This window comes from Stegostoma tigrinum, chromosome 30 (genome assembly GCF_030684315.1).
Source record: "Stegostoma tigrinum isolate sSteTig4 chromosome 30, sSteTig4.hap1, whole genome shotgun sequence".
NCBI lineage: Eukaryota > Metazoa > Chordata > Chondrichthyes > Orectolobiformes > Stegostomatidae > Stegostoma > Stegostoma tigrinum.
In genome coordinates, this window is record NC_081383.1 from 29,109,116 (window position 1) to 29,129,986 (window position 20,871).

Genomic DNA, 20,871 nt, shown 5'->3' on the forward strand with positions numbered 1-20,871 from the left:
GCAAAGTACGGCTGACGTCGGATGTAAGCTTCGAGCCGGCGTTGGGCCTAGTGTTTCAGGCTTTTCTGGGCCTTCAGATTTGGGGTCCGGTGCGCAGTTCAGGGGGAACTCGGGGTCCGTGTCCGACCCTCAGCGCCGAACGGGAGCAGCCGGGAACTTGTTGAGCCCGCGCCCTCGGACCCACCAGTAACGGCAGCCCCGGAATTGGATGGTGATTCGGCTGCTGGAGTCGCTCCCCCTGCAGGGTAGCCCCGTCAGACAGGGTCGGTGTTGACTTCGGACCGGGACTGGGCTGTCTGCATCCAGACAAGTGACTGGGGTTCGCTGTAATAGAGGAGCCTGCGCCCCTGAGCGGGTTTCCTTGTGGATTTGTACCTTTATTAGATTCACTTCTCTTCCCCCACCCGTAACAGGACATGCTTAATTTTGATGTTTTACTTATCCCGAACAAATAATGGTAATAGGAGGTTAACACAAACAGGCAGGAAGGTATCACTGAGTTTGATAACCCCCCACTGACTTCAAGTCAATGTATGGACGGCGTTAGGATGGATGATCAAGAACTGGAAAACGGTGAAGTCAAGGTGGAAAGTGTTCACGCCGAGGTTGATAAAGATGTTTCTCTGAAAAACCGTTGCAGCTGGGATGCTAATGGAGAGACCCTGGAGGAAGATTTTCATGGTGATGAGCGCTGTGCGCTTTTGAGCAAAGATGTTACTGAGAAAGACAACTTTGTGGACTTGATGGAACTAGAAAACACATTGAGTGAAGGAGGCAGTGCTTCTGTAAACTTGTCAGACCTAACGACAGATTCAGAAAACAATTTGATTCGAAATGGTGTGATAGACTTAAGTTCAGAAACTGACAATGTAGAAAAGACTTCAGATCTTCAGGATGATGATCACTGTCAGATCAAATTGCTTTTGAGCCAGTTACACATGTATGAGCAGGGTACAGTGACCTTGGGAAGCAAAGCAAAGCTAGTGGATGGTTACAGTTTAGAAAGTGATAGCAAGCTAATAACATGTGCTGAAAGTGATTCATTGACCAGTGATAACAGGCAATTATTTAATACAATTAACCATCAGGATGTTTTGACTGAGATGAGTCCTGAGCCCTTAATGTCGACTGAGAGACCTAGAAGATATGAAATGAAAGATCTGCTTCATCATGGCGGTGAACTGAGTCATGCTCCTGAAGGAGCTGTTAAAAACAACACAACCTCAAGAGAAGTTTCGTCTGGGAACGTGTTTGGACAATCTGTGGAAAACACTGATAGAAAGCTCCAGCACCAACAGGCTGCTGATTTATGTGCAGGTAGTTTTGGGGCAAATGATGACTCGAGCTCTTTAGATTGTGAACCATTATATAGGCTGAAGAAAGACTGGAGGAGAGAGGGAGAGGCTTTGTCTTTAGCCATTAAAGAGCTAAAAGAAGAAGTTGAGAATATTAGTAAATCCTTTCTTCCTGAAGATGATGTTGAGCACACTGATATGCCAAGTCGAGCTGCTTGCCACACAGAAAGCAGTATCCGTGAACATGATAGTCAGGTAAGGAAAATCAACCGCGAAAGAATATTACACAATGACATGCAAGTTTATGAAATAGGAAGAGAACTATGCCAATCAATCATAGAATCCCTATAGCACAGAAACAAGACATTCAGCCCAACAAGTCCACACTGCCCCCCCGAAACGCATTCCACCCAGACCCATACCCCTATTGTGCATTTTCCATACCTAACCTAAACATTCCTGGGCACTATGGGCAATTTAACATAGCCAATGCACCTACCCTGCACATCTTTGGACTGTGGGAGGAAACTGCAGCACCCTTCAGAAACCCACCAAGAAATGGGGAGAATGTACAAACTCCTCAATGACATTCGCCCGAGGTTGGAATTGAACCCAGGTCCCTGGTGCTGTGCAGCAGCAGTGCTAACCGCTGAGCCACCGTGCCGCCCAATCCTTTGTGCTTGTTCTGTCATTTGATGAAATCGTGGCTGATCTGTGTGTTTCAAGTTTCACATTGCCATCTCCCCTGAAAACCTGTGATTCCCTTGTCTAACAGGAATCTGTGTTTATAAAAAAAATTGCATTGCTTCCCTCATCCTCTGAGGAAAGAGTTCCAAAGTCATATAATACACTGAGAGGGAACAAAAAACGCCGCTGTACTGAAAAGATGTCCTCTAATTTTACATATCCCCTAATTTTGGACTTACCCAGAAGGTGAGAGAGAAGATAGGTTGTGTCAGGTCAAGGAGGCAAGGATGAGAGGGAGGGTTGGATTTAGGATGAGACCAGGGGTGAGGAGATTTTAAGACTGGTGAATTACATGTTTAGGCCATTGGGCTGTACGCTCCTCAGGCAAAATATGAGGCGTTGCACTCTCAGTTTGCGTGTGATGTTGTTATGGCGTGGAGGAGGCCTGGGGGCGTGTTGGAGAGTTAAAATGGTTGGTGACCAGAAGTTGTTGTCATTCGTTGCGTATGGAGCACAGATGCTCTACGAAATGGTCCCTGAGTCGATGCAGTCCCTCCCCCTTGCCAGCTCCCTCTCCCTTTCCCTGGGTGACATGTCTATCCTGGGCCTCTTCCAAGGTCACAATGGCACCACATGCAAACTGGTGGAAGAACACCTCAATTTTCACCTGCAGCCTTCAGACTGAGCACCTCTACATAAAACTGGTGAATTGTAAAATCTTCCCACCCCCGGCCTCATCCTGTGTCCAGTCCTCCTGCTCATCCCCACCTCCTTGACACAACCTGTCCATGTTTTCTCTCTCCTGTCTGCCCCAACCATCCCGCTGACCAATCCCCACCACTCCACCTGCTGCATTCACCTATCACCATCCCACCTACCTTTCCCAGACGCAGCCTGCTATTTATTTCCCAGCTCCCTTGCCCCTCCCCATTTCTGAAGAAGGATCCCGACCCAAAGCTTCAACTTTCCTGCACCTCTATTGCTGCCTGGCCGACTGTGTTCTTTCAGCTCCATACTGTGTTGTCTCTGACTCCAGCATCTGCAGTTCTTGCAATCTCCAAGGGATAAAATAGTTGATAGGATTGGAATGAATTCATAAAGCAAGATAAACTTATTGGAGTATCAGAGTCAATTTTGTATATGGTCCAGCAATAATTTCCTAACAAGGGAACCTAAAAACTTCAACGAGCGTTGAACTTTTTAACAAAGATGCCTTAAAGGTGTGAATTTTCATTTCCATCCTAATAATCTATCACTCTTCTAATATTTCAGACAGTTAGTTTCACATTTTTGAAGGCGATCAGACATATGAGTTTGATTTGATTTATTATTGTCATGTATCAAGATATGGTTTAAATAAAAGTATTGTTTTGCATACTATTCCAGACAAATTATGTTTTACGTAAGTACCTCGGTATTAGAATGTAGAATATAATGTTACAGCTACAAAGAAGGTGCAGAGAAGATCAACTAGAACAACGTTAATAGTGTTTACAGCGCATAAACAGGCATTCAGCCACACAGATTTATGCAGGTGCATCTCATCTCCCTTTATTTTGTCTTATCACTATATCCTTCTATTCCCTCATCTACGTATCCAGCCATCTCTTCAACGTATCCATGATGTTTGCCCCAGCTACATATTCTTCGTGGGATTGGAGTCAAAGAAAATGTAGGCATTTTGAGGATTCATAAACGGTACCACACTGGAGATGTAGAAGGTTATTGCTTTAAATTGCTTGCAAAACTGGTTTATATCATATTTGAAGATGTTCTGAGAAGTGGGGTGGTGTTCCTACATTTGAGCAGCAAGTGGAAGGGAGTGAAATAGTAACTGAACCTTGCACCTGTTTGGTGTCCTAACTATTTCCAGCAGATTCTGCTTAGGAAGCATCTTTCTTATGATTCAGCAACATAGAAGCAGTTTATTTACCATTGAACCGAGGATTCAGACAGAATTGTTTATGTCTGTGTTCAAAAAGAAACAGTTAAACCATCTCAAATATTTCGAAAGAATATGTTTACATTTACTTTGTTATTAAAAGTCTTCATTTTTTTGAATTACAGCCGAGGAAGAAATTTTCTTATCCTGCATTTAAAGAAGGTAATCTTCAAATATCTGCCTAAATGTACTGCACAGTGAGTCAGGTTCAACAAGAAAAAGAACAGAAATACATCGATGTGAAACCTGTTACGACTTCAGAACATCTCAAAACTGACACTGTTGTAATATACCAAACGCACACTAACTTTGTGCAGAGCAAGACCCTAGATGCAGTACTGCAATATAATAATGACCAGAGAATCGGTTTTAGTGCTGTTACGCAAAGGTTAGTTCATACCCGTGGCACTGGGAGAACTCAACTACTGTTGTTCACTTAATGCCATAGGTGAATGGTATTAGTCCCTTACCTAGGGAAAGATTTACTGGTATTGGAGGCAGTCAAGAGGAAGTTCACTAAGTTAGTTCTAGTTTGTTAGTTAATCAATTCAATAAGGGATTCAAGGGTTATAAGGATGAGACAAAAAATGGAGTTTGAGATTATCAGATCACCAGTGATCTCATTGAATGTCAGAGCAGGTCTGATGGGTCAAACAGCTCATTCTGCTGCTACTTCTTATGGGTGTTGAAACAAGGGAGCGTACGTACTCTCAGCTTAACATTTCATCTAGTGATGTTCACTGGATCAACCATAAATTGTTTATCCAAAGAAGTAGCAAATTTAATCAGATAAGATGTCAAGTTCTTGGTCAATGATAATTTAGGTGATTTCCGCAGGCTTCAGCAATTTGCCTCAGCTTCTTCTGGGTTTGAGAGAGAGGAGATGGAAGTTAGACTTCCTGCTTCTAATCATTACCCACCAATTCCTGCTGGAAAGTATGTGTGTGTTGATTTCAGTTGAAGACCTTTCAGGTTTGGGTGTAACGGACTTTAAGCTCAGAGAGTCTGGTGCCATTTATTGCACTAACACATTAAGCATATTCATAAGGGCAGGTACTGGAGGACAACGAGTATCTACAGAATCCATACCTTGTATATTCAAGAGGGTGAGATGAATGATTTGAAATGTAATAACATGTAACAGTGCATTTGTTCTTTACCCCATGAAGTGTCAGGGCCCTGTGATTCTGAGGATCTCCTTGATGGAATCATATTTACAGCAAGTTACCTTGGATCAACACAGCTGTTCTCTGATAAAAATCCATCAACTAATGTTCGAATGTCACAAGCACAGGAAGCAGTGGGGAGGATAAAGGTACTTGTGAAAAGTATTCCAATTAATATTTCTTTTGAGCATTTTTTTAATGTCAGCAGTTTGCAATGTGATACACTATTCACTTGAAGTTAGAGCAGCATTCTTCTGCTGTGTTCATTGTGATATCGGTCAGGCAGACCAAGAGGTTGCGGGTGGTTTCCTACTTAAACTCTACTTTTAACTAATCTTGGATGTGATGCAATAAGCCCTCCCTTAGCATTGACTTATTTAATGTTGTTCAGCTCTAATATTATTAATACAGTGTTGTCAATACATCATCTTGATGTTGCAAGTTTCACTCTCCAACCATCGACCTCCACATCCAACGTATCATCCTCAAGCACTTCTGCTAATTCCAATTAGACCCCACCACCTGGAAAATCTTCCACTCCCCACCCTTCTCGGCTTTCCGCGAGGACCATTCCCTTCACCACTCCTTAGTTCACACCACAATCCCCACCAACCACTCCAACCCGCCTTGTACCTTTCCCTGTAACTGTCAAAGGTGCAACCCCAGCCCACACACCACCTCCCTCACCTCCAACCAGGGCCCTAACCAGCCCTTTCAAGTGAGACAGAGCTTCACCTACATCCGCTCCAATCTAGTCTGTTGCATCAGGAGCACCTGATGCAATCTTCTCTACATCGGGGAGACCAAAATGTAGGCTAGGTGACAGTTTTGCCAAACATCTTCACTTAGCCCATTACAGGCAGTCGCTGCCAATTTCAACCCCCCACTCTCCCTCCGACTTGTCCGTCCTCGGCCTCCCTCCAGTGTCGCAGTGACTCAACGCAAATTTGAAGAACAACTTATCTTCCGCCTGGACGCCCTACAGCCTGGACAGCTCAACATTGAGTTCTTCAATTTCAAATAACTTTCCCACCCATCCCCTGGTTACCTTTGCAGCCACCAGCCTCCCATTGACCAACCAGGTTGTACCTATTACCAGTGTCTACTTATCACCACCATTTCCGCTGCCACCCTCCACCTATTTCTTTATCTGCAGCTCCCCCTACCCCCACATCCAGTCCAGAAGAAGGGTATTACTCAAAATATTGACTTCTCCTTTCCTCCAGGTGATGCCTGGCTTGCTGTGCTCTTCCAGCCTCCTGTTTGTTTACCTCAGTTCTAAGTTAGTTGGCCCCAGAAATCCTCTTCTGTGGGCCACCGAATCAAATGAACCCCCCCCCCCCACCACTTGCACTCGCACTCCCACTTTTGGGGTTCCTCATTTTCCTTGCAATTCACCCCTCCACCCTCAAAAAGAACAAACTCTCATTCCCACTTTTGAAGTCCCCAGTGCCTGTTATGTCCACTGGGGACTATGGTCCCTCTCTGTGTGGTTCCCAGGCCTTGGTCTGCACTTGCCCTGTCTGCCATCTCTCTTCTCAATAACTCCTGTTCCTGCCCTCTGTTCGTACCTTTAAATTTTACACTGCCTTAGCCGCCATCTCCTTAGCTGCTACTTCTCTTCTGGCGCCATGAGGATAAGTTGGTCCTGAGAATTCAGCAGCTGCCTGTACCAACCAATTTCTGCCACTTGATGGCGCTCTATTATTCTATTACCACTATAGGTGACTGTAATGTTAATTTATTCAAGCATAAAATGTACAATAAAACTTGATTTATGTATATACATATATTTTATAATTTGACATTTATTTTAACATAAAGATGCTTACTTATGGATATAGACATTGGGAACGAACAGCATTTAAACCTACTATGTTTTAGGCTTAGTATGTTTAAACTTACTCTTGTTTTCTACTGAGAAAGGTCTTATTAGACCTAATTATACAGTATTTCTTTGAAATTAAGTGTTTTACAATTATTTTTGTTAGGAATGTACAGCACTGCATGTATACGATGTGATATTTGAGCTTGTACATTTTTTTTCTGTGCAAGACATGTTGAAAGTATCCTATCTCCAGTTTTAGCGATTTTTTTTTTTTCCTGGGAGTCTGTGTTGCACTTAAAAGTCTCTATTTTCACGAATATACCCACAACATTAAGTGAGGACTGTATGCACCAGAGCTGCCCTCTGTGGCCCTGGTTAGGGAGATAATGTAAAAGAAATCAGGTTCTCAGATTCTTTCTGCGGTTCACTGCATAAAAAACATGATATGGTCATCAAGGAACCATTTGGTTTTGTTTTGCAATGTCTCTCATTTGTACACATTGCCAAAATTATCTATGAAACGTAGCTCCTGCTACCTGAAAACTCCAATGGAGCAGAACAATTTGTAAAAGGAAATATTGGTCATACAGATGAAGTAGCTATCTTTGTTTATTCACCAGGCACCAGAAGGAGAGTCACAGCCAATGACCGCAGTGGATCTGTTCATATCAACACAGCGAATTAAAGTACTAAATGCAGAAACACAGGTAAGAGAAGGATTGGCTATTTAGCAATATACCTAGGGTATAAGATGTACTTTTCTCAGCTTCTGCCATTTTACTTTTGGTCATCACAATGCAGGTTGATCCCTCTATTCCATTTCATCGTATCCAACATCTATTTCTCATTCAACTCTTATCGTTTGTGAAACTCCTACTGCTGCATTTTCTCATTTGGTCTTGGTCATTTCCTTATTTCTGACAGTCTCATCTCAATCAGTCAGCTCAGTACGTTTCCTGTTTTACTCCACCACACATGACTGTATCATTTAACTCGCTACTTAACTACAGTAAACTATTTTCTTTAATACTTCCGCAATTTTCAGTGATTACCTAACACGCTGGTTCCTGATTTTGTGTTTTCTCATTAATCTATTGATCTTAGAATTCACATCTTACTAGTGTCCAGTTGTTATTACTCTCTACTTGATGTTTCTCATGTTAATACGCTATATAACAATGAGTCTCACAGCTTTTTTTGTAAATTCTTCCTTTTGCTTTCAACAATAAATTTCTTTATAAAGCACTCTACTGCACTTCTTCCAATTACTCCAACCAGAGCTAATCAATTGTTACTTTACATTCCCAAACTTCCATTTCCTGCCACCCTTGATCCCAGTTACTTGAAACTATACAGTTTTTACAAATCTTCATCCATAATCTTGATAACTTTCCTTGGCCCTCTTTCCTAGCCTCAAACTGATGGTCCCTAAGTTGGGTCTTTGGCTTCTGCTCCAGTAGTGACGTGAGAGGAGTCTGAGTGCCATTTGATCAAGTGTGGTATCAAGCAGCCCAAGTAACACCAGAGTCAATGGGAATTGAGGGAAAACTCTCCACTAGTTGGAGCAATGTCTAGCAGAAAGAATGACGGTTTTGATTATTGGAAGTTAATCATCTTAGTACCTAGATAATGCTGAAGTGGTTCTTCAGGGTACTGTCCTAAGTTCAACCTGCTTCATCTAGTTCAACAATGAGCTGCCCTTTATCGTTAGAAGTCGGCGCGTTCAATATTCAACCAAACCAAATTCATGCCATGCAAAAGCCAGTGACCTTCTCCAACAAGAGAGAATCTAACCATCACCTTCTTGATATCCAATAGCACTGGCATCTCAGAATCCTCCACTGTCAATGTCGTCTGGATTACCATTGACCAGAAATTGAACAGGACCAGCCATGTACATACAATGGCTATAGGAACAGATCTGAGCTAATTTCTGTGGCAAGTAGCTTGCTTCATATCTCCCCAAAGCGTGTCCAGCATTGGCAAGGCACATGTCAGGAATGTGATGGAAAATTCTGAACCTGCCTGGACAGCATTCACAAAGGTTGACACGATCCAGAACAAAGCAGCTTGCTTGATTTGCACTCCACCTGCCACCTTCAGTATTCATTCCCTCCACCACTGATGCACAGTCAGCAGTGTATACCATGTACAAGATGCAACAACCCACCAGGGTCCTTTTGACAGCACCTTCCAAACCTGTGACCCCATTCACCTGGAAGGATGAGGTCAGCAACTGAATGCAAACAACAAGTTCCTTTATAAGGCACGCAGGATTCTGGCTTGGAAATATATCACCATTCCTTCACTGTTGTGAGTCATACTGGTGGCACTGCCGTCCTGACAGCACGGTGTGTTTGCCCCAAGGTTCAGGGAGACAGCTCACCACAACTACATTTTCATAAATAGCTGCCAGCTCAGCCAATGCTGTCCAAATCTCCCAACTAAATAAAACAAAGCAAGCCTTCTCGAGCTTTACATTAGTTCTTCAAATAGAGGATTAAGGGCCAAATGCTGGCAAATGGGATTAAGTCACATCGGGATGTCTGTTCGGCGCCGATGAGTTGGACAGAAGGGTCTGTTTCTGTGCTGTATGACTCTGTGACTGTGTTTACTCATGAGAGAACAGTTGAGGTTATGTTTGACATCTCATCTGAAACATTGTGCTTCCAGTTGTGCACAGAAATGTAGGTTGCATCGTGCAGCCCAAAAAATGTCTCTCATTGCTCCCCTTCAACCTAAGCAATGAAAGAAGTCAAATGGTTATTTTACAGGGTTTTTTTTAAGAAAGTTTAAGTAGATAATGAAATTTTCAAATGCTTGTAGACTCACTGAAATCCCAGTGGTACAGCTGAACAGCCCCATTTTTAATTGAAAAATATTTACTCTCTCTGACAATTGATTGAAGGCCTGTATCATTGGTTTATTACAAATCAAATCCCTATTACTGTAGGAAGCCCTGATGGACCACCCTCTACAGACCATTTCGTACATTGCAGATATTGGAACTACGATAGTTTTCATGGCTCGTCGACGAATGCCACGTAAGTTGCCAGACCAGGAGACCAGGAACTCACCTGCCGGAAAGCGAGAGTACAAGATGATATGCCATGTCTTTGAATCAGAAGATGTGAGTAGCATAGATCTTTGAACAACGGTCTCTGGAGTAGAGGACATTCTTGCAGTTTGACTTTTGGGAGACTTGTATTTATTAATTAGCACTGTTTAATTTACATTGCTTTATATTCATGCTTTTTTTTACTGTAGCAATAGTGCTGATTTTATTTTGTTAAAACAAGGTAAGTGTTGATTTTACAAGTACTTCGCACAAAAAAGCTGATGAATTTGTTCCAGAACCCCTGTAAAGCAGCTGTATGCAAGTATGCTCGAACACATCCCATGTTCTGATCCATCTATATCTGTTGCGGTATTAACTGAACATCCAACGTGTTCTTCTTGAGCAAAAACTTAGTTTTCTGCCTTTGCTTGCAGGCATCACTTATCGCACAAGCAATAGGCCAAGCTTTCACTGTGGCGTACCAGCAGTTTTTGAATGCTAATGGTATCAACCCTGCGGATCTGAGTCCTAATGAATACAATGATTTACTTGACACAGAATTTTACAATGGGGATCTTGTGCATTTTTCCAAGTCAGAGAACTCCAAAGAGGTGAGCATCTGATGTGAAAGTAAAGTGAATAAAAATGTGTTTCTGTGGAAGGGTTACCAGGATCCAAAACATTAACTCTGTTCTTTCCTTCACAGATGCTGCCAGACCTGCTGAGCTTTTCCAGCAACTTTGTTTTTCTTCCTGATTTACAACATCTGCAGTTCTTTCTGTTTTTAAAAATGTGGTTATACCTGTTTCAATGTTAAGAGGCTGTATGAGAATACCTGGGGAGGGAAATTTTGGTTTGCAAGAAAATAACTGGTGGAAGGAGACTTGTTAATGTTTTATTACTATAATGTGTTACCAAGATCATCTTAAGAATTTGGGTTGCCAGCTTTTCTCCACATCTGTCCTGGAGTTGCTGGCTTTTGATTATTTATTCATCCATGATGTAGGTGACTTTCACTAGCTGCTGAAATGTTTGTGAGCACACAGTCTTCTATTGAGTGGTGTGTTCCAGCCAAAACTGACAATTCCTTTCTTGCCTTAACCTACTACCAAGGGCCACCATGTAGTAATCAGGAATAAATTCATAGGTCGACCTCTTTCCCTCAATCTAAGTCTATAATTTCCAGTATGTTTAGGCCAGTTATAGTGATTTTACTACTGAAATTGACTGTTAGCACAGACTAGAATTGTGTCTGGAGACCACTTAGCCTTTGACTTTTAGTATGGGCAGTATTGAATTGATGTTGTTTTTAGCTTAGTTTTAAGCAAACATTGTATACATTAATTTGTGCCCAGATAGAGGGAGAGGCAACAAAGTAAGTAAGGAAGAAAAGTAATTACACATGAATTTTTGACAATAGTGCCCAAAAATTAAATTTTAAAAAGTTATTTCACTCTGGGATCCTCACAGTCGTGCTCCAGTATAATTCAATATCATTCTGGATTCATGAACCATAAGAGTAGTGGAGCGGTAGTTGATATGAGAATAAACTTGAGATAAAAGCAGAAAAATTTCTAACAGGACCACAGTCAAACTGTGCAATGGTCATGAGAGCTACTAGTGCCTGTGGAACAGTAATTGAATGCCCTCAAGAAATGAGGGGAAAAATTTGGGAAGATGGAGAGACTGCTTGTTGAAAATTGTTTCCCATCATTTTATTCTTCTCACTTGAGAATTCATGCAAGTTAAACTGTGATGATGATGTTTTTATGACCAAATTTCCACGGTGAATGTGAGTGAATTAATGCAGTTTTGGTTTCAACGTAGGTCCATATAGAGAAAGCGAAGGGAGAGATCCTTGGCCTTGTAATTGTGGAGTCAGGCTGGGGCTCCATCCTTCCCACAGTGGTGATAGCCAACCTCATGCATGGTGGGCCGACGGAGCGATCAGGAGAGCTGAATATCGGTGACCAAATCATTTCTGTGAATGGCACTAGTTTGGTTGGACTACCACTCACCACATGTCAGGGAATAATCAAGGTACTGTATTCCTGCAGCGCTGCAGTTTCTGAGCATCACTTCCTTTATTTATCTTCTTTCCTTAAGGCACAGTTTCATAAGCATAAATGACGTTAGATGTAAATTGTAGTCAGTTTCTCCAATATAACTTTATGCATTGATACAAGCGTTTGAGTACAACTTTCTTAGTCGTATCAGTTGGATTTCCTGCTGGCTCTGATATTGAGCCGCACAGACCAAGTAAGTCTTGTATTCAATCTAAGCTGTATGGTGATAGTGAATTGCAATTGATTTTAACATTCTTGAACTGTAAATGGGCAGTGATTCAAGGACTCATCAAATGATCACTACCTGGAAATGCAAGTGTATGTATGTTAAGCAAAGACACAGTGTGTTTGAACAGATAGATGACATTCTGTTTTCTAGGCTTGCAGATAAAAACTACCCAATTGTGTGTGGTACAGGAAGTGCATTGACATGCTGGGATTGCATTGCAATAATCGGTGTCCTTAGCAGGGATGGAGAGAGAGTTGGTCAGACCTTGGGGAGAAAGTATCAGACTTTTGTTAAATGCTTTGGTGTTAGGGACAAGTTACTGGCGTGGATAGAGGACTGACTGACTAACTGGCAGAAGGTAGAGGGTGGGGTAAAGGGATCTTTTTCAGGATGGTAGCCAGTGACTATTGGCATTCCAGAGAGGTCAGTGTTGTGGCCACAGCTATTCAAATTATACACTAACCATCAGGATGAAGGAATTGAGGACATTGTTGCCAAGTTTGCAGATGACACAAATGTAGGTGGAGTAACAGGTAGTGTTGAGGAAGTGGGGAGGCTGCAGAATGACGTGGACAGAGAAGTGGGTACTGTTTAGACAATTGGACAATGGAAAGGAGAGAGGTGGAACTGGGTATTGTCAGTGTATCTGTGGCAGCTAACTCCATGTCTTCAGTTAGTATTACCCAGGACCAATATGACATCTCCAAACTATTTGAGAAACATGCTCAGCGAATTTTTTGGTTTGTTTACTCCTCGGCTACCTGGAATGCACTTTTAGACACTAACCATACAGATTGGGAAGTCCACTATTTAAGCTTAGCTCCCTATACAGTTGGGCTGCTACAGTAGTCCTGTGTGCCCTGATATTGGGAGAGAAAAATCAAACAGACATCCAGTACAACCTCGAGATAAGTGTGTGTAACTGGCATTCAGACAATGATAGGAAATAAAAACACAAAGTGCTGGAAATACTCAGTTCGTGCAGAATCTGTGGAGGAGAAACAATGTTTAAGATTGTCTCTCCATAAATCTTGTTTGACCTTCAACGTGTTTTCCATTTTTGTTTCAAATTTGAAACCTCTGTAGTATTCTGTTTTTGTATTCATGATCAGATATGGTTTGCTGGTAGTCCTCCTAATGGTGAAAAAGAAGCTGCTGTACAGTTTTCAGCACAAGGAGAGTGGTTTGCTGCATCCATGAGGTTGCACCTCAGCCAAGCAATGAAAAACAACTAAATGTATAAATTATTAAGCGAATGGATAAAACTGTTGTTTAGTGCAATAGATTGATAAAGTGGTTACAACACAAAAGGCAGCTATTAATTTCTCTATGCTTTCCATGTAGTCCTAATTTTCTTTAGTACTTGGGTAATAACCTTTCCAAAGCCCCACTTGCCCCTGACCACTCTGTGTATAAAAGGTTTTCCTCTCCTATCTTGCCATTGACTTATCTGTCAGTCACCTTTAAGAATGTCCTCTGATTCTTGACAGCCTGTCTTAAGAACAGTAATTACTCTGTCTAAGTCTCTCAATTTTGGACATGATAAACAAATGTCCTGTCAACCTTCTGTATGGACAACACCCACCTCCTCCATTCTACTCACATAATTGAAGTTCTTCATTGCTAGAGCATTTCATGTGAATCTTTTATGGTCACTTTTAAAAGTCTGATGAGTGCAACATGAAACACTTCAACTTTGTGCCTCTTTTTAAACAACGTTTTACCTCTTTTGAAACCTGACATCCTCCTTAAAAGCAGTGCTTAGTATTAGATAGAACACAGTAGTTAAGGTTGAAGCGGAGTTTTGTGAAGGTTCATCACAACTTGCTTTTTTATTCGGTGTTGATATGTATCACATTTAAAAGACTTTGTATCACCAAGACTGGGCTGCAGTTGCTAGGTTTATCTTTGTATCCTTTTATAAAGGAGAGTGTGTTTTTTATTCAATGTGGCTCTCTATTAAGATAAGGAATGGTGAGTGATGCTGAGCGTATTTTGCATGGTTTTTGTTGTGATCTTGCTACTAGTTTGACACTCTTGTTTTACACCAGTTTTTATTTGACATTTAACATTGCTTTTAAAGGACTTGAAATACCAGTCTGAAGTGACACTCAGCATTGTACGTTGTCCTCCAGTCACCACAGCAATTATCAAACGACCAGACCAAAAGCACCAGCTTGGATTTAGTGTACAGGATGGCATTGTAAGTAAATATTGTGAACCACTTTTACACAAATTACTTGAGCAGGCCCAAAGGAATTTCCAGCTTCTCAGGCTCTGCCATTTTGTAGAAAAAGCTATTAGCACAGTTGAGAGAAATGAGCGCAAAAATTTCAGCATTTTCCTCATGCCAGGTATCAAAGGAAGGAAAATAATTCAAACCTTTAAACATTTGTTTACCTTGTTTCATTTTCACTCTCGCTTTTAATTGTTATTTCCTGTTGAAACAATGTTGATAGAGCAGGGAGCAGCAACTAGTGTGATCCAGCTGATAACTTGGCACCAAACAGATGCATTGACTGTTGTGATGCTGGAACCTTCATCGTGGTTAGATGAGATAATTTGTACGTAGTACAGAAAGTATTAAGATTAATATTCAGTTGGAGTCAAATCTAATTTATCTACATCATGTTGAGCTTAGAATTCACCTGCATTCCTGAGGGAAGTTAAGTGGCATTATCCTTTCTGTCACGTGCACTGACAAGAAAAGAAATCTAATTATTAATAAAGTTTTTTGATCTCTTTTAATGTTTAGTTAAAGTTTTAATGTTTCGATAAAGATAACATCTTACTGACTTTTCTGGGACCTTGCTGAATGGAAATTTGCCTGTTTCCTGTATTGCAACAATGACTGGTTGTAACAAAAGTAGTCAATTGGCTGTTTTGCAGCATGATCAGATGATGTTTACCACTACTTTACTGTGGTGTTCATTGTAGAATACAAGTGGTGATAAACCTTCCTTCCATCCTCGTCCTCTTCTCCCCTCCCTCCCCTACGCCCCCGCCTTGCTCCCTTCCTCCCCTCTATCCTCTCTCCCTTCCTCCCCCCCACTACCCCCTTCTCCCTTTTTCTCTCACTCTGTCTTGCTCCTGTGTAAATTGTAATTCTTATGAAGGCCTGGCATTGTATGGTAGGTTGTACTTGCAGCATGTTCACGTCTCTGTCAGTCCTAGCAAGTTACCTGTTTTAAAGTGCAGTATGCGTCTCCAATTCAGGAGGTAGTTCACTGCCATTTAAAGTGGTCACTGTAACCCAGCTACACGGGCGCACTTACACATTTGGCACATCATTAGTCTGGTGTAAAAACTCTCCATGTGCTTTCAAAAAGTTGCAAGCCACACGTTGTCTTTGCTGTATTGTAAGGTTTCTGTGCCTGAAAAGCTGATGGCCTTTCATATTAATGTTTCCCTATAAAGTACAATCAGATACATTTTAGTAGAATTCAAAGTAGTCTTCTGCCAGAAGATTTCATTTATGTCAGTTATTTTCTAACAGATTGCTAATTGGTCTTGAATCAGGAGCAGTTTTGTGCAGTTAATCTATGCCCATTAGGAGTTACTTGACACTGTCTAAATTAACTTCATTTGAGACCATTAGGTCAAGCACTGTGCACCATTGTCATTGGATACTACCGGTGTAGACATCCGATGAGTGTTAGGAGTGAGTTACAGGGACTGTAAGCGAATCGAGAAATTGAAATCTGCACTGACATCATCTGTACCTGCCAGTCAGTTCAGTCTTAAACTTAACTTGTAAGGAACCTGTTTTATAAAATCCTGTTTTATTTTAAATTTCTCTAATCTGCTCAGTTGTTCATCTGTGGTGTGTGCTGTGTGCTTTTTGAAATTCCCATTTGAAATCTGCATTAACCCCTTTATGTACATTGTCTAAGTTCATGTCAGCCAAGTGTTCCTTCCCCTAGCTGGCTGCTGCTGAGTGGGTCCATTTTCATTCTGTTGCTTCAGAAAGTTCAGAGATTAACTATTGTGATTCAAAACTATCTTGTGGCTTTTTAATTGGACAGTTAAAACTTCTTAAAAGTGACCCAGAGGGAGAAGAAATATTACCAAATTATTTTTAAGTTTGATTTTAATTTCTCAGAAATAGAATGTTTACAGAACAGTAACAGACCATGTGGCCCATCATGTTGGTGCTAGTTTTGTGCAAGAGTTTTTGACCTAGTACCACTCCCCTGCCTTTTTCCTGAAGTGCTGCAAATGTTTGCTCATCAGATAATGATTCAGTTCTCTGGTAAGATCATAGTACAAATTAAAAGAAAAACTCAGAAGATCCTAAAAATGGGGAAAGAAGAAAATAAAGGAAAGCGCAACATGGTGAGCAAAATTTTTATTTTAAAGGCTGTTAAGATTGGTCTTGATGTGAAATCGGCCGCAATTCAATAAGCGAACAAGTTTAATGTTGCTACGTTTGCTGTTGGGTTCTTGTTTCAGATCTACAGTCTCATGAGAGGTGGAATTGCAGAGCGAGGTGGAATCCGCGTAGGACACCGCATTATTGAAATAAATGGACAAAGTGTTGTTGCAACTCCACATGATAAGATTGTGCAAAGGCTGTCAAATGCCACTGGTGAGGTAAGTGGCAAAAATACAGTGCAGGTATTAAAAGAATTGTCTTATCGCTGTTTATTGAGAAGTATCCGATATTGATGGGTAGTACTGTGACGATGAGTCAGTATTAGGTTTGCTACAGTTGTTGTTAATCTGTCCTAGTTAGGCAAGGTCAAAAAATCAGTCGCCTTTCCAGCTTATGATCATTGTCCAGTGGGCTTAATGCAATATGAACCTAAGTCGTTATTGCATTAGAGTAGAGCTAATTTAGGCTGTGACTTGCCTCTCCACTGTTAAATGCCCTGCCACTAGGAAGGAACGCTGAAGTCCATGAAAGTATGCCTTAGAAAAAAACTGCAATTTGAGGATTGGCATGGAACCAAAATTCCAAATTAATGGTTAAGTCATCAATAACTTGCGTCGGCTCCCTAGGACAACAGATCATAGAAATGCCCTTGCATATGTTACCATGTCAAGGGGTGCTGTGTCAAACTTCTATGACCGTTGTTTTAGATCTCTCAATTATCCACCAATATTCACTCAAGGAATCCCCATATGGTGGATAATTGTACTTCACTAATTTGGATTCCATGTAAGTAATATTTTGCCATTTAACAATCCATATTTTTAAAACATTGTAGTCTTCCTTTCACAGCCTATACCTGAAGCCAATATGTTAGAAAAACAAACTTCTGAGAGGGTATGGTTTGGGCAATTAGTCATTTTCCCTGCTGTCGCCCTCCTGACAACTGGTTTCTTGCTCAAAGGGGTGTGTTGCGTTCAGGAGCTTAGCCAGTGAGTGTCAGGAATTATCTATTTCCAGGGAAGTGCCATTGTCAAATCCATTTCCAATGAGATGATGCATTTGCATTCTCTGAAAGAAATCAAAAGGGATGTTGGACCTTGAGAAGGGCCCATCTAGCATCCTATTGGAATTTAGAAGGGTCAGAGGTGACTTAATTGAAACATATAAGATCCTGAAGGGACTGGACCAGATGGATTTTGAAAGGATATTTCCTCTGTGGGAGAATCTAGAACTAGGGATCATTGTTTAAAAGTGGAGATGAGCAAACTTTTCTTTTTCCGAGGATTGGGAGACTTTGGAATTCTCTTCCTCAAAAGGCAGTGGATGCCAAATCTTTCAATATTTTTAAGGCAGAGGGAGATAGATTCTCGATTACCAACAGAATTAAAGACTATTGGGAATGTGCAGAAATGTAGAATTGAGATTAAATTCAGATGATGAATTGGTCTCATTGAATGGCAGAGCAAGGTCAAAGGACTGAGGGGCCTACTCTTATTTGTTTGTTTGAATGAGCCACTGAACATGCTTAACAGCACCAAACTGGTCTTGCATCCCCTTCCAACCTCATCCCTAACAAGGGCACTAACGACAATTGAACATTTCCAAAAGCAGAGATCAAACCTGGGCCCTCTAATCTGAGGTTCAATACTGCCTGGAAAATGACTTGTGTTTGCATGAAGACAAGAGATTTAGAAATGGTATGGATACTTACACTGTGATAACTGTTTCTCCATTTCTAGATACATATAAAGACAATGCCAGCAGCAACGTACCGACTGCTAACAGGACAGGAGCAACCGATATACATATAACAAAAGAGACATCACTCCTAACTAGCTCAAACATTTCAGGATGTATTGCTTCTACATTAACAAGGCTTGGTATGCTGTGCCGTGATAGTATTAGGCACCATTCTCAATTTACACATTCAAGAGATGACTTAACACAACTGTTCTACTCTGTACTAAATTGAGTGCTATCTAAGAGCTGAGAGCTGCAGCAGCACCACAAGCCTATGTGAAAGAGGAAGAAATAAGTTAGCCTCTCAGGCAGGAAGTCTGTGTGCTATGTACCAATGATTTTGTCACTGAGATGCAGTGCAGCGATATTTGTTACAGGGGTTTTGCACCAAAGCTTCTGTCATATCACCAGCACGAACTTGTTATCATGTTGGCATCTATAAGCACCTCTATCATTTTATTTATGTGGAAACACATGTTGATTAATTTTATCATTACTAAGGATAAGGGCTTAACCATTTTAACTAACGGATTTATTTAAAAATGCATAAGTTAAGGGATAGCTTGTAATACACAAACCAGCGTACCATATTTTTGTTTAAACACGTATGGAATAATATGTGTTGGCATGCAGAGACTATGGCGGTATATTTCACCTGGTCTTGTGTGAAAGTGCCTTTCCAACTGTGTGACTTCCTGAGGTGAAGGATCCAGATTCAATTTCCATTCTTGAGTTTTGGTCTGGGTATACACATTGTAGTTACAACCCATGTATAGACATTTAAAAATTCAAGGCACAACTCTGGGTGCTAAAATTAGCATCTCTAAACAAAAAAACAAAATATCAGCCTGCTGTCCCTGGTTGTTATCGAGGGATTTATTGCTGGAAATTGCACGCATGGATGATGGATGCATTTTTTTTTTGAAGTTATTGAAGGGCAGCTTGCACTTGTGGAATTGCACCCATAACCAGGTTCGGTGCCCATCAGCTTGCATCTCACCAAGTGTCAGCAGCATCCATGGGACCACATCTCGCCAGTATATGGTGCAGTTTACACTTATTAATTTAGGACAGCTCTGTTTGAGTACACGTTTTATTCACATGCACCCAGGAGTTTGAAGTGTGATGGAATTCAAAAACAAAACTGTGTCTAATTCTTAAGAGGAATTTGTCATTCAGAAACTTTTATAAAATGAACAAATTTAGTTAGGGATCAGTCACTAGCACTGGATTGTTTATGGGCATGAGGGCTGGGGTGGATGCGATGCATTACATAGTAGACCACACTACCAGCTCTGACTGTCCAGTTCACATGAAGAATGATCATGTGGTTAATAGCTGGGGGATGTGTGGAATTAATGCCTTTGGAGGTTACCCCTATATCAATTACTCATAGGAAAGTGAATGAAAGTATTGTTGGATGGTGAGGGATTGGAATTAAATGCTTTGAAAAGATTCTGACAATACCTCAGTTTGGAATATTTACCCTTGGTGCCTTGAAAAGCAAATGAAGCTTGTTCTGGTATTTGACATGCGTAGGGTGTTGATTAAGAACTGTGTTTGACTCGATGCGAATGAATATAGCAGTGTTGTGATGTTTCATAATTCACAAGAGCTTACTGTTTTTTATCAAGTAAAGGTCTACCCATGTGGCTTAGCTGGTAACGGCTTGTCATCTGTTACTGATCAGTGAGCTGGTAGCTGTGCTGAATTAGCTGAACTCAGCTGTGACAGTTAGCAGGGGAGGAGGATTGGTGGGATGCCACAATTCCCCTCAGCTTGCCAGATTCATGCACCTAGTCAATATAATTTCCCTGCTGGAATATTCATTGTGCATTGAGAATTAGAGATAGGGACTGTCAACAGGCACTATGTGAGATGCATAGACCTGTGGAATTGTAGTCGGGCAGGAGTCAGGGTTTTCAAGGGAGGAAACTTGAGTTTTTAAAGAATACTATAACTGACAATGCACCGGAACTTTTGAGCTGTAACCTTCTATTATATTAATTACATCAGAACTTGTTGAACAGCAAACTGCTGTAATCAGAGTTGATCCATGCGGTATTTAACATACACCCCGTAAGCTGCCTTTTTGTTCGTGCGTCTTCCCAGAATTGTTCCAAAGGAATGTGTGACATTAAAGTATTTGAAATGAAAATGAGAGAATAAGCAAATTGTTGAGAGTTTCAAGTAATTATATCATAGTGCTTCCTTCAAACTTATTTACAATTTTCTTCGCAATAAAGAATTATTATGGTATGAGCGCATTCCTTTCTTTAAAAGGCTTCTGTATGATTTTTCTGTTTAGTTGAATTCTATCAATTGCTACAAAATGACAAGCGTTTCATCAGAAAGAGCTTTCAATAACATAACTCCGTTCTTCTAGAACCCTAACCGTACCCTATTGTATCCAAAGCATTACCCGTTTTCTAAACTGGGCCAGTATGCTGGCTTCAGCCACACTTCTGGGTAGTCTGCTAATCTT

General features: G+C 41.1%; 1 protein-coding gene across 2 annotated transcripts; it reads left to right on the forward strand.

Annotated features, from left to right (window-relative positions):
* The first annotated feature begins 5 nt into the window (after positions 1-5).
* On the forward strand, positions 6-20,645 carry si:ch73-40i7.5 (amyloid-beta A4 precursor protein-binding family A member 3). 2 transcript variants are annotated; one of them, XM_048559934.2, is made up of 11 exons: positions 6-1,550; positions 4,050-4,086; positions 5,094-5,239; positions 7,539-7,625; positions 9,872-10,048; positions 10,411-10,587; positions 11,804-12,016; positions 14,355-14,474; positions 16,505-16,606; positions 16,724-16,864; positions 18,386-20,645. In XM_048559934.2, exons 1-11 carry the CDS (start codon positions 534-536, stop codon positions 18,455-18,457), a joined length of 2,289 nt encoding a protein of 762 aa, XP_048415891.2. In that variant the 5' UTR covers positions 6-533; the 3' UTR covers positions 18,458-20,645. The 2 variants fall into 2 exon arrangements, with proteins under 2 accessions (XP_048415891.2, XP_048415892.2); XM_048559935.2 differs by lacking the exon at positions 16,505-16,606.
* The last annotated feature ends 226 nt before the right edge of the window (positions 20,646-20,871 follow it).